The sequence below is a fragment of the Siphateles boraxobius genome, unplaced genomic scaffold (assembly GCF_051911475.1).
Source record: "Siphateles boraxobius isolate OS27281-9 unplaced genomic scaffold, OSU_SipBor_1 74, whole genome shotgun sequence".
Classification (NCBI taxonomy): domain Eukaryota; kingdom Metazoa; phylum Chordata; class Actinopteri; order Cypriniformes; family Leuciscidae; genus Siphateles; species Siphateles boraxobius.
Genome location: NW_027509202.1, coordinates 1,322,501 through 1,339,990, shown reverse-complemented (window position 1 = coordinate 1,339,990; position 17,490 = coordinate 1,322,501). Strand labels below are relative to the sequence as shown.

General features: G+C 38.0%; 1 protein-coding gene across 1 annotated transcript in view; it reads right to left on the bottom strand.

Moving 5' to 3' along the window:
• Positions 1 to 1,136: 1,136 nt before the first annotated feature.
• The window catches only part of fbxl17 (F-box and leucine-rich repeat protein 17), a 277,816-nt gene continuing 261,462 nt past the window's right edge, over positions 1,137 to 17,490 (bottom strand). Inside the window, exons 9-10 of the mRNA XM_077217569.1 lie at positions 13,083 to 13,225; positions 1,137 to 2,954 (exon numbers count right to left, since the gene is read on the bottom strand). Coding sequence (XP_077073684.1) covers positions 2,817 to 2,954; positions 13,083 to 13,225 — 281 coding nt within the window. The 3' untranslated portion in view covers positions 1,137 to 2,816. The remainder of the gene's footprint in view (positions 2,955 to 13,082; positions 13,226 to 17,490) is intronic.

The window sequence follows — 17,490 nt, the reverse complement described above, 5'->3', positions numbered from 1 at the left end:
GACTTCATCACTTCCATGACAATTAATAACTGTAACTTGTCCAGGTGTGTTATTGTTTTAGGTTTGTTTGTGATAATCATGATGATTTTCATTAATGCATTACAGTAAAAGTAAATACTGCAATAAAATGACGTTAAATCAGCATAAAATAAATGAAGTTCAAAAATACACTGTAAAAGTACTTTACAGTTCAAATATTTAAAGATGGATAAATACAACATATAACCACATATTTAAAAAAAGACTAATAATGATTATAAAATTCATTGTATTTATATGGTTCTATTTCAAAGCCTGTCAGAAGAAAAAAATTATAATACCATCAACATTTTTGTTAATGACGTAATCAACTATTTCGCCAGCAATACATAAATAAATAAACAAGAAAAATAAAAACATAATAAATTAATTTAAAGTGCTCCACATAAAATGTTTCAATATAAAAATGTTGTATAATTACACACGTTTATTCATGTCACTATATATATTTTTTATTTTCTTATTTAAGTAAAATAAAATTAAATAACTACTATAACCCAGACAGAAACTTTTCACATTTTGAGTTAAATTTAGAATAAAATCTCTGGAATTTTTTTAGGGTGGATTTAAACAAATCCATCCATTATATTTGTTTATGAGTATGATATAGTCAACTTCTTGTTTGCCATAAAAAAAATAAACCATAATAAATTAATAAAAAACTGAGCTCCATAGCCACAGAAAATGTTTATGTATAAAAATGTTATTTAATAATACACATTTATGTCATACAGTTATACATTTATATACATATATTTATGTCGTTGTGTATACTCCAATATATAGTTCATGAAGTAGAATAATTTTTACTCAATTGTTTTTATTTATTTTTTTATTTATGTCAAATGAAATAAAATCACACTACTTTAACCCAGAGAGAAACTGAACACATTTTTTTACATTTTGAGTTGAATTTGCGATTAAAATCTCTTTAAACATAAATCAGCATTTTAATTAGAATCTGAAAGCATAACATTTAATAAAACATGTTTCAGCAGATCCAGATCCCGTTCGAGCTTCTCGTCGGTCAGACGTGTTTCGTTCTCAAACACACAAACACACTCGCTCCATTCAAATGACACCAGGAGCCCGTGAAGTAGAATCGTGGTTTTTAATTGACTCAAATCCCCCGGTACAGTAAAAGATCAACACTGTAACTAAAGTCTTCCTGCATTCACGAGCGAGCGCTACGGACACCGTATAAAAATACCCTGCTCGTCTGAAAGAGAAAACAGAAGATGTTTCGATGACGTAACTAACCTCTCTACTTCAAACTCAGCATACACTCCATCATCATCAAATATTCAGAGGGTACGCAAACTTCCTTATGGTGGATATATCTCAAAAAACTGAACACAAAAATCAGTTTACATCCAAACAAACTCCAAACCACAGGGTTACAGATTCACAAGAGTAAACGACGTCATCTCAAACGAAGTCCTGCGTCTCCACGTCTAGATCTACAACACGAACACGTAATCACGCTCCATCCGACGGCGTTTCACTTCATACTTCTAAACGTTCACTGAAATAGAGACGTGTCATTTCTAATCAAAGTGTAACGTGTCTAAATGAACTCTAACTAACGGAAGTGTAAAGAGGAGATTCGTAACATGACAGATTCACCCCAAAATCACCAGAGAAAAAGGAGAAATATTTTGCATGAAGAATATTTTTGGACCATTCATTTATTTTAACATCAACACTTTTGTCTTGTTTTCTAGCACAAACATCAAGACATTCTTAGATTAGTTGCATTTACTGGAGAAGCAAAATGAAAAGTCTTGATACAAATAAATACAAATAAAAATTTGTGCTAAATATTTGCCAAAATAAACTTAATTCAAGAGAAAGCGAGATTATTTTTCTGACCCCATTAGCAGTTTTTTTTAAGCATTCTTTTTTTTTTTTTTTTTTTTTCATTTACAGTCAAAGAAAAAATCTTATTTTCCCTTCAAATGAAGTTTATTTTTCTGAATGCTTTGGCAGATATTTGTTCTACTCGCTGAACTGACACATTTTTCATTAAACAAGACTTAATATCTTCAGTCATTTTGCTTCTCCAGTAAATGTATCTTGATTTAATAATGTTTAGATATTTGTGCTATAAAACAAGACAGAAACATTGAGGAAAAACATAATTTTTGCGGTGATTTACCCTCAAATCATCATTACTCCAATGCAAATATATTAATGATAATAACAATAATACTTAATTTGGAGTTGTTCTACATTGTGGTTGAGTCTGTACTGAAATCTCTGTTACAGTATTTCTCCTGAACTGCAGTAAACATAAGTGTGTTTTAAATAATGAGAAAATAATGAAAATCACCTTTGACAATAATGAGAATAACAAACAAATCTCATATGTGAAACGTCCAAATGCGTCACTTAATGAGAGCCTCAGGGAAATATCAAAATGCAAAAATCATGTGGTCCAAAAAGCTTTTTTACCTAATGCAAAATGCAAAACAAAACAATGCCAGTTCTTATTTCTCTCTCTTGATTTTAGAGTAAATATGAGCTGAACAAGTTTCTGATGAGTTTAGTAAATGTAAATGAATGCAGTGCTGCATGTCAGAATCCTGTGTGTGTGTGTGTGTGCGTGTGTGTGAGTGTGTGTGCATGGACATATTCAAATCAAACGGCTCAAAGCACAATATTGATGCTTCTGCTGCATAATGTCATTTGATAAAGGAAGGCGGAATAAACGGCATAGTTATGATAATGACTCTGCAGTGGTGTCATGGACAGGTGTGTGTGTGTGTGTGTGTGTGTTAGGAGGCCGATGATGTGTTAGGGCTCCAGCCCATCTGATAGGCTCGTTCCAGCGTTCTCTTACAGTCCTGCATCACTGTACTGAACACAATGTGTGGATACTGCAACACCAGTCTCTCCACGGTCTCCTCGTTCACCTGCAAAAACAAAAACACATTTGCTTTTCATTTGACTTTTTTTGACATGACACATTCTTTCCTATAAAATATCATGGGCACTATTTTAACGATCTAAACGTCTAAAGCTCACTTAGTGTGTGTCCGAATCCACTTCTGCTAGTTTAATGACGGGAAAAATGGTCGACGCTCCCGGCGCTGGTTTTTAAAGAGTCGTCTCTATTCTCTTAATGAGTAATGGGTGTGTTTTGTCTCTATCCTCTTAATGAGTGATGGGTGTGTTTTGTCTCTATCCTCTTAATGAGTGACGGGTGTGTTTTGGGCGTAACGTGCAATGAACCAATCAGAGTCTCATCTCACGTTCCCTTTTAAAGCCAGTTGCGCTCGCGGCGGATTCGCTATTTACACGGAGGAATTTGCAAGCGGAAAAACGGAACGTGTCTCTAGCGGGGAAACGGATCTGCTCATGCACGAGGTTGAAGCTGTGTGTGTGTGTAATAAGCAGAGTGTGTGTGTGTAATACACAGTGTGTCTGTGTAATAAGCAGAGTGTGTGTGTGTAATAAGCAGAGTGTGTGTGTGTAATACACAGTGTGTCTGTGTAATAAGCAGAGTGTGTGTGTGTGTGTGTGTGTGTGTGTGTGTGTAATAAGCAGAGTGTGTGTGTGTAATAAGCAGTGTGTGTGTAATAAGCAGTTTGTGTGTGTGTGTGTGTGTGTAATAAGCAGAGTGTGTGTGTATATTAAGCAGTGTGTGTGTGTGTAATAAGCAGAGTGTGTGTGTGTAATAAGCAGTGTGTGTGTGTGTGTAATAAGCAGAGTGTGCGTGTATAATAAGCAGTGTGTGTGTGTGTGTAATAAGCAGAGTGTGTGTGTATAATAAGCAGTGTGTGTGTGTGTGTGTGTGTGTGTGTAAAATAAGCAGAGTGTGTGTGTGTGTAATAAGCAGTGTGTGTGTGTGTGTGTGTGTAATAAGCAGAGAGTGTGTGTGTAATAAGCAGTGTGTGTGTGTGTGTAATAAGCAGAGTGTGTGTGTGTAATAAGCAGAGTGTGTGTGTGTAATAAGCAGAGTGTGTGTGTGTAATAAGCAGAGTGTGTGTGTGTGTAATAAGCAGTGTGTGTGTAATAAGCAGTGTGTGTGTGTGTGTGTGTGTGTGTAATAAGCAGAGTGTGTGTGTGTAATAAGCAGTGTGTGTGTGTGTGTAATAAGCAGAGTGTGTGTGTGTAATAAGCAGAGTGTGTGTGTGTAATAAGCAGAGTGTGTGTGTGTAATCAGCAGAGTGTGTGTGTAATAAGCAGTGTGTGTGTGTGTGTGTAATAAGCAGAGTGTGTGTGTAATAAGCAGAGTGTGTGTGTGTAATAAGCAGTGTGTGTGTGTGTGTGTGTGTAATAAGCAGAGTGTGTGTGTGTAATAAGCAGTGTGTGTGTGTGTGTAATAAGCAGAGTGTGTGTGTGTAATAAGCAGAGTGTGTGTGTGTGTGTGTAATAAGCAGAGTGTGTGTGTGTAATAAGCAGTGTGTGTGTGTGTAATAAGCAGTGTGTGTGTGTGTGTAATAAGCAGAGTGTGTGTGTGTAATAAGCAGTGTGTGTGTGTGTGTGTGTGTGTAATAAGCAGAGTGTGTGTGTGTAATAAGCAGTGTGTGTGGGTGTGTAATAAGCAGAGTGTGTGTGTGTAATAAGCAGAGTGTGTGTGTGTAATAAGCAGAGTGTGTGTGTGTAATCAGCAGAGTGTGTGTGTAATAAGCAGTGTGTGTGTGTGTGTGTGTGTAATAAGCAGAGTGTGTGTGTGTGTAATAAGCAGAGTGTGTGTGTGTAATAAGCAGAGTGTGTGTGTGTAATAAGCAGTGTGTGTGTGTGTGTGTGTGTGTGTAATAAGCAGAGTGTGTGTGTGTGTAATTAGCAGAGTGTGTGTGTGTAATAAGCAGTGTGTGTGTGTGTGTAATAAGCAGAGTGTAGTGCGTTGTTGACCCGTCTATAGACTCATATTACTAACGCGCTCTTTATATAACAAACCAAATATTGTGCATTGACTGTAGAGACGGTTCAGTTGGTCAATCGCTCGGTCTATTTCAGTTCCTCAAAACTGCAACGCTCCAACACTCCTGAACACACACTCATTCTCAGACCAGCAGCTCATGGGTCACAGATGGGCACAAATGCATTTGCTATTTAAACAACGTGGCACAGGGCGTGAAAATGACAACTGTGTCGGGCTGAAACTAGCAAAACACATTGCATCGGGTGTATGATAAGGCCGTATATGTGTGTGTGTTTTAAATGCATGATATGCAGGGCTGAAATTTGCATTGAAAATTATAATGCAAGAAATGTGAACAATTATTGAATGCAAGGTATCCATAAAAACCCCAGGTTGATGGAACACAGACGCTCCACATGTTGCGTTGAGATAATCACCACAGCGAGTCCACAGGGATCCAGTCCAAACCTTCATCATGCACAATGTCAAGTGTGTTATTCACATGCAGACTGAAGGTGAAGATCTCACATGACCTGCTCTAATCAGTCAGAGGAAAAACTACACATCTGCAGCTCATGAAGTTTCAGAGGGAAAACAGCATCTGCTACATGCACGTAAAAAAAGTCAAAAGTCATTTTGCTTCTAAAGTAAATATATCTTGATTTTTGAATGTTTAGACATTGTTTAGAAACCTATTTCTGCATTTATTTATTTCGGGTTTTAAGATACTGTAATTTTCAAACTCAAAAAAAGCTGATTTCTATGCAAATTTGTTCAGTTGTAGATTACCTTATTTATTTATTTTAAATGGACATTTGTGCATTTACTTTATAGATAATTATAGCTGTAATTTTTTTAAATGATGCAGAAATCATGTTGAACCTGTTTGGAAACAATCATTATCAGTTCTGTTTTACACACAGCAGCTTTAAATCTGTGTGATGTTTGATGCAACAACGACTGATTCTGTCTTTTATTGTGTCCATCTCACAGCAAACCCCACGAGAGTGTGTGTGACACGCAGCTGCAAACTACAGCACATTGATTTGTCGCAAATTAAAAGCAAATAAAATTCCTTGGTCGTCTCATTTGTGAGATGAGGTCCAAACAAACGAAATTATCTGTGCATCGACTTTTTACAATCACACATGCACACGCACACACACACGCACACACACACGCACACGCACACGCACACGCACACGCACACACACACACACACACACACACACACACACACACACACACACACACACACACACACACACACACACAACAAACACACACACTCATACACTTACACACACACTCACGCATGCATACACGCATATACGCACAAACACACACACACTCTCTCTCTCTCTCTCTCTCCCACACACACACACACACACACACATATCAGACTGATAATCATCTCTGAGATCTAATATTGTTTGATATAACTGTCGGTTTTTTGGATCAGAAAAGCCTGCAACGTGCCGAGGATGTGCAGTGTGTGTTCATACATGATGATGATCCAGTTTCTGCTGTTTCTCTCAGAGCGCCGCTTCAGTTCAGAAAGACAAACGTTAAGTGTCACGCAGCATTAAACCACCAATTACTGCATGACGTGCGTGTGTGTATTTATGACTCCATCTAAAAGTAAAAATGCACTTTACAGGCTCAAGTTGTTTTCATTATTCCAGCACACTTTATAAATGTGGCGGAAACACTGATATTCCGGCTCTTAAACACTGAAATATGTGATCCGGCTTCAGTGGATCCAGGCACAAACACACACATTCCTCAAACGCTACTCTGGTTAATACTTAAAAAGCTTTCTGGAGTGTGTGAGCACCGAGTCCAGGCTTAAACAGACGCTGATTTACCGCAACCCTAAACCTTCCCGCAGCTCATCTACCGCGGTAAAACACTGTGACGTGCCTCATATTTCTCACAAGACCCTCGTGTTTTAAAACATGAAACCTCAAAAATTACTAATAACTAAACGCATCAGACCACAAAACTTGCCTGCAGCTCGAAATACAAGAGTCTAATGATCACAAAACATTTTTACACACCAGAGATTTTTGTACAAAACTGACTTGCATTAGACAGAAAGATCCAAACAAACAGAAGAACATTTAGTTCAGAGAGACTCATGGGAAAACGTCTGAATGAGGACCATATAAACTCATATAAATGCCATTTTAGTTGGATATTTTGGCCAGTTTTTTCATCCATTACCAGAGAAAACTATATCGACTCGGTTTGGTTTACCAGCTTTACACACTATAACTCCCCACACACTGTTTTTCTCTGTGTAATTCTCTTTTGCCCCACAGACTCTCATTGTAATTGTTACTGTAAATGTGATTTGTGCTTGTTTTCACAAGCTGAAATTATTTTCTGTGGTGATCAACATAATGACACAGATGCTGCACATACAGCTGAACTTATATTGAACCCAGAACGTTTTTGAGCCCTAGCAACCACCCAGAACACCATAGCAACTGCATAGCAACCACCCAGAACACCCCAGCAACTGCATAGCAACCACATACCAACCAACAACGACCTGGCAATCACTCAGAACAATTCAGCAAAAGCATAGTAACCAACTAGCAACCACCCAGAACACCCTAGCAACCACACTTATCACCTTAGAAATACTCTAACAACCTCATAGCAACCAGTAATAACCCAGCAAATACACAGAACATCCCAGCAACCCCATAGCAAACATCCAGAACACCCTAGCAACCCCCAGAATGCCTAACAACCAACCAGCACATCCAAACAATATCCTAGCAACCACTCAGTACAACCTAGCAACCACCCAGAACACTCCAGCAATACATTTACAACCACATAGCATCCAACTACCAACCAACAACAACCTGGTAACCACTCAGAACCCTAGCAACAACATAGTAGCCACCGAGCAACGAGCAACCCCTTAGGCAAACAACCCAGCACACCCAAGCAATACCCTATCAACCGCATAGAAGCCAGCAACCCCCTAGCAACCACACAGAATACCCCAGCAATACCATAGCAACCACCCACCAACCAACAACAACCTGGCAACCACTCAGAACCCCTAGCAAACTGCATAGTAACAATCTAGCAACCAGCAACACCCTAGCAACCACCCAGAACACCACAAGAACACCCTAGCAACCACACTGAAAACCTTAGCAACCACATATTTACCACCTAGCAAAATATTTCTGTCTGTCCATCCATGATCTTAAAACTCAAGATTATAAATGATTTAAATATTTTCAGGCAAGGCTTTCTCAAGCCATCACAACAAACTTTACTAATCAGGGAATGCATCAACACACGAAAGCAAACTGCACTCCTCAAGACGTGTCACGAAGACCTAAGCAAACTAAAGCAAATGTTCTGTAGTTATTTTCCCAGCTCAGGAGACGAGAAAGCTTCCTCTCAGCTCTTTCTTTGCTTTTCTTCTGTTCACGCGCTTCATATAAAACCATGAAGAATCTAAGATCCTTTAGCATTGGATTCTGTCCGTTTATTTTACAGGAGCTTTATTGACAGTGATGTCTGATCTTCTCAAATCTCTTGAGACACTCTGTTCCCATTTTCTCCTCTTAAAGTGTCTATTCCACTACCATCACAATCCCCCCTCTGTCGTTCCACAGTTGTTTATGTCTCGTTTCACACCAATGCCGCTCTCATCACTCATCTCCACTCATATTTACTCTGTAGACTGTAATGGGCCTGAGTTGCACAGTGTCGAGTTTAAACTGAGCTTCAAAAGCGGAAAAAAAAACCTCCAATGAATGGATCCAAACTCTTTCGGAAACCCTCGATGAGATGTTCTGTCCTCAAGGCAAACGGTTACCGGGGTAAAAGCGTGATGAGTTAGTGAGAAGCTGAGAGGCACGGTGGCCTGTTTTGGCTTCGGACAGGAGACCAAACACTGAGATGTTGTTGCTGAGAGAGAACAGACCCGTGAGAGCCGTGTAAATCTCAACGTGACGTTTCGCAGGTTACGATCACTGACCTGTAAACACGCAGCTCAAACGGACTGTAATTTCCCACCGAGAATGTACAACTCTCCAGATATCAGACAATGAACCCAAAACACACATTACAAACTGCAGGAAAATGTAATGATTTAAAGGGCAAGTTCACTCAAAATGAGAATTTGGTCATTATTTATTCATCCTTTTTTTCAGTGGAACACAAACAGAGAGATTTTGAAAACTGTTTACACAGATATTTTTCATAATAATGAGCATGACTGTGTCAAGCTCCAAAACCACCTCTAAGGTATCAGACAAAATCAAGCAAAGCTTTTATGATGTTTTCGTCATTTTTGAGCTTGCAAGTCATGGTCAGACTGCAGAAAAATATTTTTGGTAACACTTTACTATAAGGTCTCAACACAAGTCTAACATGAGCAATATGTTTCTTAAAGCATGTATTAATGCTTGTTAAATGTTAATCAAAATACATATGTTTATTGTTATATTGTTATTGTTAAATATTATTGTTATTGCTATAGACATAATTTATATTACTGTGAAACACTGCATAATATTTTCAGAACTGTTTTCATGTGATCTTGAATATAAGTGTGTCTTTCTTGTCTCAATGCACTTCATACTTAAAATGACGTGGCAACCAGCAACACCCTAGCAACCACACAGAACACCTCATTAACACCTTAGCAACACCGTGGCACCCACCCAGAACACCCCAACAACCGCATAGTAACCACCTAGCAACCAGCTACACCCAGAGCACCCATACAACCACCCAGATCACCCCAGCGACACCCTAACAACCACCCAAATCAGCACAGGAACACCCTAACAACCACCTAGATCACCACAGGAACACCCTAACAACCACCCATAATACCCCAGCAACACCCGGACAAGAACAACACCTGGGCACCCAACCAGAACACCCCAACAATTGCATAATAACCACCTAGCAACCAGCAACACCCAGAACACCACAGAAACACCCTAGTAGCAACCACCAAAACACCCTAGCAATCACATAGCAAACCCCCCAGATCACCCTAGGAACATCCTAGCAACACCCTGGCAAAGCATGAGAACTCCCTAGCAACCACCCAGAACACCCTAGCAGCTACATAACAACCAGCCAGACAACCACCCAAAACACCCAGGCAACCAACTAATAAGCAACAACAACCTAGCACCCACTCAAAACACCCCAAAATCTCATAGTAACCCCCTAGAAACCAGCAACTCCCAGAACACCCTTACAAACCACCCAGATAAACCCAGGAACACCTTAACAAGCACCTACTGTAGAACACCCCAGCAACCACCTAACAAGAAACAACACCCTTGCACCCACCCAGAACATCCCAACAACCACATAGTAACCACCTAGCAACCAGCAAAACTCAGAACACCCTTACAACCACAACCACCCAGAACACCACAGCAACACCATAACAACCACCCAGATCACCCCGGGAACATCCTAGCAACCACCCAGAACACCATAACGACCACCAAGAAGAAAAAAAATCTGTCTGTCTACCTACCTACGATCTTACAACTTTTAAGCTTCAACATTTTAAAATCATTTAAAACTTTTCAGGCCAGGCTTTTTCAAGCCATCATGACAAACAATCCTAAATATAAGTGTATTTTGCCTGGAAGAAGTGGAAAAAGGTCTAGTAAGACAAGACACACTTAAATTCAGTTGGCACACATGTTAATAAACCTGATTTTAATGAATTAAGAGAAATTTGAAACAAAAATAAGATAAACTACTCATTAAGAATGCGTTTTTTCAAATGAAGATTCATGTTCATGGGAAGAAACAACATCATACGGGTTCGGAAAGACGCAAGGGCATGTAAATAATGACAAAACTCTCAATTTTGGCTCAAAACAAGAATATTTTGTGGGCAACCAAACTTGTTTCTGAAGAGGAAAACGCTTGTTCTGGAGGGGGTTTGAAGGACAATGAGGTTTTGTCAAAGTGGCCATACTTCTCTTTGATAAAAGAAATGAGCTTTCTCTCATTCTTCCCTCGCTCCAGGGCTTCACATCAAAGTCTCGTCCAGAGCTGGAGGTCTGAGAGAAGCATAATGAATTGATTTGATGATTTGGCCCGCCGAGGATCAATAGCGTTCTTTCAGTCGAGGACACGACAGCGCGATCTGTGATGTGTGTCTGCAGATCATTCCACTCAATCTGAAACTTTAGCATGGGTTTAAAATAGGGCTGGGCGATATGGCCTAAAAAAAATAATTTCAGATTTACGATTTAAATAGATTAAAATCAATCTGCAGATGACAAAGAAATTGTTCAAAACAAGTTTTAACTTTATTTTGTTTTGATTTTCCCTTCTGGGATTTGATCTGGATTTCCCCCAAGTGCAATCAGAAACAATAAGCCAAAAAGACAAGATGCCTTTGTAAACAACGAAAATGTAACATAACATAACGTAATATTACATAAAATGGGTGGATTGGGATTGGGGGGATGTGTTAAAATAAACATTGTATCACAATAAGTGTATTGTGATTGTCAAAACATTTGGTAACTAAACATAATTTTATCAAGTTTAGTGACAACACAATGTTTGCATGGTACAATGACTGATATGCTACTGTTTATTTCACAATTTCAATTCAATTCTTGTGATTTGATTCTGATCTTGATTCAATATCGATTCCTTTGGATAAATATTAGGTACAGTCGATACGTATTTTCATTCAAACAAGTCGACGTAAACTGCACATTCGAGTTAATCGTTAAAAAATCGATTTAATTTAAAATGGAAAAACGTAAAATGAAAGGGTTTGATATAATAGACAGGAATATTAACATGCCACTTTCCTCTTTTAGGAAGGAAACGCAGCGCTCAGAGGGTTATCCATCACATCTACAGCTTCCAAAACCCAAATGAGATTATGAAAACAGAGAATTATCCGCATGGGAAGGAGATTTAGGCAGAAATTGAATTCGTCATGGGATTGTGGCTTTGTAAACGGCACTGACCCGAAACACAAGACCGTTCTCTCACTTAACACAACGTCACAATCAACGTGCTCTTAAATATAGCCAATGACAAACTAGCTTAAAATCATACGAGATACATCTGAATCATGAGACAAAAGAAGTTCTGATTGGTCAGTGCAGTTTTCCAGTGCTGACCTATAGCATTCATTTACTAGTGCAGGGCGTTTAATCACTTCTAGTAATCCTGATCCTGAGGACCTTTATTAGCTGGGAAAGCTGTTTATGATGGTTGGAGTGTTTATGCTGTTCCTCCAGGAGCAGGACTGACGACAAGGTGACATTTCATTAACTTTATTGATCAAAACCTCTTAATGAGACACCAAACTGGCTTTCTTCTACTTCAAAAAGTTATATATTCATCTGTCATAGGGTGAATACCTATATATATATATATATATATATATATATCAAATAAGTCAAATCTATCTCAATGTGACATAGGAAGTGAATAACAGCTGGATAGACATCATAAAAATGTAAAAAATAAATAAATAATTTAAAAATGAAAAAGATCAAAATAAAGCACAAAATTACAAAATCATAAAAATGTAAACGTGAAATGAAAAAAAGAATTTAAAATAAAAATATTTAAAATCAAACACTTACAAAATATTCAGATTATTAAAATAAATAATTTTAAAGTAAAAAAAATAATTTGATACAAAATGTAAAATAAACAATTTATTTAAAAAACAAAATGAATCATTTTAAAATAAAAACAAAAATAAAACATTTAGAAAAATGTATTAATGCATACAAATGTAAAATTAAAAATCAAAAACGTAAAAAAAACTTTAAAAAAAACAATCAATAGAAAATCATTTTAAAATAAAAAACTTTAAAAAACACTTCATGAAAATGTAAAAAAAAAAAAAAAAAAAAAAAATTCAAACCCTTCAATTCAAATGAATAATTTTAAAACACAAATTATTATTAAATTATTAAAGTCTTAACTTAAAATCTCAGGGTGAATATAAGAACATGTTTCGGCTGACAAAACCGTTAGTGAATCCCTGTCGGAGGAGGCGAGAGATCCAGACGTGAGGAGTCTGCCAGGTGTTTCACTGGTGACCCCGAGAGTCACACCAGCATGTGTGTGTGTGTGTGTGTGTGTGTGTGTGTGTGTGTGTGAATGAACTCACCTTATCACACCTCATCAGGCCCAGGTAACGCAGAGACTTGCTGCTCTTGGCGATCTGAGTGGCGCCCTGATCCGTGATCTCCTTACACCAGCCGGCGTCCACCGTCTCGATCGTGCTGCTGTACTGACCGATGGAGATCAGAGCTGGACACACACACACACACACACACACACACACACACACACACACACACACACACACACACACACACACACACACACACACACACACACACACACACACACACACACACACACACACACACACACACACACACACACAGAGAGAGAGAGAGAGAGAGATGATCAACAACTGCTGAATCACTCAGGACACACACACACAAATCTTCCCTCATCTGTCAAATAAAGCTAGGCAATTAAATGTCAGTTTGGTGTGCTTTAATGGCATGACAAATAATGCATTTATTTAAAATAATAAATAATATTTGATTATACAGTAGTCAACATTTGAAGTGGATCAAAACCTTTCATCAAAGTTACACATGAATATTAAACAATACCCGTTCTTGTCTTTAGGACAACTTTGATGAACTTTTTTTTGATCCACTTCAAATGTTGACTACTGTATATTCGTATCATATTTATATAATTATAATATGATTTTATACAATAACAATACTTGAATACTGAATGTTTTTGACATCTGTATTTTAAAGCGTAAATTATTTAAAACCTAAAATATTCAGTAAAGTAAAAATAATGCAAATGAAATAAAGCAGTGATATTAACGTGGTATTTCTCACGAGTGTTCATCATTACTATCAAAAATACTGTAACTTTCTTCGAAAAGAGCATTTATAGAAACTAAACTGCAAAAACAACTGGTTCTGAAATCAAAAGTCATTAATGGGTTAAAATCAGACACGTTTCAGCGCACTGATGATGTCATTCTTGGTCTCATGCACAGAATAAGCCATTATTTAGATTTTGGACTGCCAGAATTGAACAGGAGGTTTAACTCTATGTATAAATGTAGAGTTGCAGAAATAACACACATCAACTTAAACACACAGTCAAGTCTTCTCTGGTGTGTGTAGAAGAGCCCTCAACATGAGAGAACAAGACAAAACACACACGGCACCGTCACGAGCAGTGAAGAACTGAGGGCCATTCATACTGACACAGCATTTGGACACTAAAAGCAGTGAGTGTGTGTGTGTGTGTGTGTGTGTGTGTGTGTGTGTGTGTGTGTGTGTGTGTGTGTGAGTTTGTGTGTGTGACAGAGAGTATGTGTGTCTGTGTGAGAGTGTAGTGTGTGTAAGTGTGTGTGTGTGTGAGAGAGAGAGAGAGAGTGTGTCTGTGTGAGTGTGTGTGTCTGTGTGATTGTGAGTGTGTCAGTGTCTGTGTGAGTGTGTCAGTGTCTGTGTGAGAGTGTAGTGTGTGTGTGTGTGTGTGTGAGAGTGTGTCTGTGTGTGTGATTGTGAGTGTGTGTGTGAGTGTCTCTCTGTGTGTGTGTGTGTGTGTGTGTGTGTGTGTGTGTGTGTGTGATTGTGAGTGTGTCAGTGTGAGTGTCCATGTGTGTGTGTGGGTATGTGTGTGTGTGTCTGTGTGATTGTCAGTGTGAGTGTGTGTGGGTGAGTGTCTCTGTGTGTGTGTGTGTGTGTGTGTGTGTGTGTGTGTGTGTGTGTGTGTGTGTGTGTGTGTGTGTGTGTCTGTATGATTGTGAGTGTGTCAGTGTGTGTGTCCATGTGTGAGAGTGTAGTGTGTGTACGTGTGCGTGTGTGTGTGTACGTGTGTGTGTGTATGTGTGTGTGTGCGTATGTGTGTGTGTGTGTACGTTTGTGTGTACGTGTGTGTGAGAGAGTGTGTGTGTGTGTGTGTGTGTGTGTGTTTTGGCTGGTTTGAATCAGACTTGAGCGCTGCTTCTCTGTTCCTGTCCTGAGGATAATTAATTTCCTGTATTGACCGTGTCTCACTAGAATGTCCACATTTGAAGGCGTGTGTGTGTGTGTGTGTGTGTGTGTTATCTCTGTCTTTAATGAGCTCTGTCTGAGATCTTCACCTCACGTAACCCGAATCATGGAGGAGAACAGCAACATTACAATTACTGCTGTCAGGAATGTGTGTATATTCTATATACAGTATATATATATAATTTTCTTCAGATATGAGTTTCGCGATGAAATTGCTGCTGGTTTAATTAAGATCTTTGGTCATTAACTGAGTTTCTGAACACATGTCTTCTGCTCCTCCTGAATATTGGCTCTCGGCGGAGCTTCACTGATGGAAAATCACAAACCACATCCATCCTTTCCTCTGTTCTCTTCAGGCTGAATGTGGTCTTTTTATTTCTTCATCACTAGTTTCTGGTGATCAGCATGAAGTCTGAAAGCATCATTCATCTCCTGTCTTATTGAGTCAGCGCTATAAAGTTCAACTCTGATCAACTTTTATGTGTGTGTGTGTGTGTGTGTGCGTGTGTGTGTGTGTGTGTGTGTGTGTGTGTGTGTGTGTGTGTGTGTGTGTGTGTGCACGTGCGTGTGTGTGTGCGTGTGTGTGTGTCTCCCAGGAAGAATGGATAAATTGATTAAAAGTGTCAGTAAAGACATTTATAAAGATACAAAAGATTTCTATTTTTTTTAAAAGCTGTTCTTTTGAACTTTTCCATTTATAAAAAAGAATAATGGGAACAGATAAACTGTTTTAAATGTTTGTGGAGTTTCATGTTTCATGGCAAAAAAAGACTTTCTTATGTTGCTTTTTTAGTACAAATATCTAAGCATTTATAAAACAAATACATTCACTGGTCTTGTTTAATCTTGTTTTCTGAAAACAAATTTTTTTTTAATTAAGCAAATTTATGCTTAAAACAAGAACAAATATCTGCTTGTTTTCACTTTGAATTAAATGTATTTTTCTAAATCCATTGTCAGATATTTGTTCTAGTTTTAATCACAAACTCACTTCATTTTGATACATTGTTCAGTCTTAATATCTTCAGTCATTTTGCTTCTTCTCCAGTAAATGCATCTTGATTTATGAATGTTTATATTAGTGGTGGGCCGTTATCGGCGTTAACGTGCTGCGTTAACGTGAGACTCTTATCGGGCGATAAAAAAAATATCGCCGTTAATCTATTCTCAAAGTTGGGTTGGGATCATAAAATAGCTTTTTCGAATATCGTTATATTTTCGCGCATATTGCGCAGCAGGGTATTTTCCTGTCAGGGACACAAGGTGTATACTTTTACATGTTACGTTGTGCGATCGTTGCTCTCCTTACTTTACATGTTGTTAAATGAGTTTATTCCAAGCGCGCTGTATTTTATGAGCATGAGCGATGCTCAATTTACAAATGAATCACTCTTTTGGGTCGATTCTGTTCAAAGACTTCATCAAACAAGTTGGCAGATCTGTCTAAATCGGTTCGCGAATCAGTTCTGTTCAGTCCTCACGCACTGAATCACTGAAGCGCGTTCAATTACACTCGACTCGGAGTCGTAACAGGAAGATTTAAGAACACCAAGAGCTACAGTTTAGTCTAGTGAAAGCAAATCTGCAAATGCATCATGTTTTTTGCCAGCGATGAAGATCTTTATTAGTTAAACATCTTCGTAAGCTCTCTGTGAATGAATGATACCACAGGACGATACATTCGATTTCATTTCAGGTAATACATTTTACAACCAAACAGATTATTACGCCACGATAGCACTACTAAAAAGTATGACATTATCTGTTGGACATATACATTAATTTATAGGCTACAAAATAAATAAGATACCATAGTGTACAGGTTATGAAATGAACACCCGCCATCCCGCGGTAATGTGTGTGTATTGCGCAGGGGCATAGTCACACGAATAGTTTACATTGATTGAAACTAATTTGTTTAAAAAGGATGATGCTTTTGCCGGTAAAGGCAGGTTCACATAAAATCATTATGACATATGACATTATTTTTTGATCTAACGAGCATCTGGTTTGGCGATGCAAAAACGGACTGTAGCTACGTTCTGCTTATTGTTTTTTTCTTCTTCCAATTAGCCTAAGTTACTATGTTTAAAAAAAAAAACGACGAAAACATGTTACTTGTTCAATTAATAAACAGTTTGTTTGATGACAAATCTCTAAAGATGAAATTGGCCTCCCTTTCTGTCATTGTAATTGTGCGTTTTATTTATTTATTTTATTTTATAATTTTCTTTGAACGATATTCGACTTTTGCTCCTCTATTGTCGAATGGCATTTTTGGCAGAAATTCACATCCCTACGCGAGGCGAACTATTCTCAAAGACTTACTTTTAGTCATTATTTGGGTAGCACACATATTCTGAATGACTTCGGCAGAATTCAAATGAGCCATTTTAATCTAGATTAATCTAGATTAATTCCAAGATTCCAGTGAGATTAATCTGGATTAAAAAAATTAATCTATGCCCACCTCTA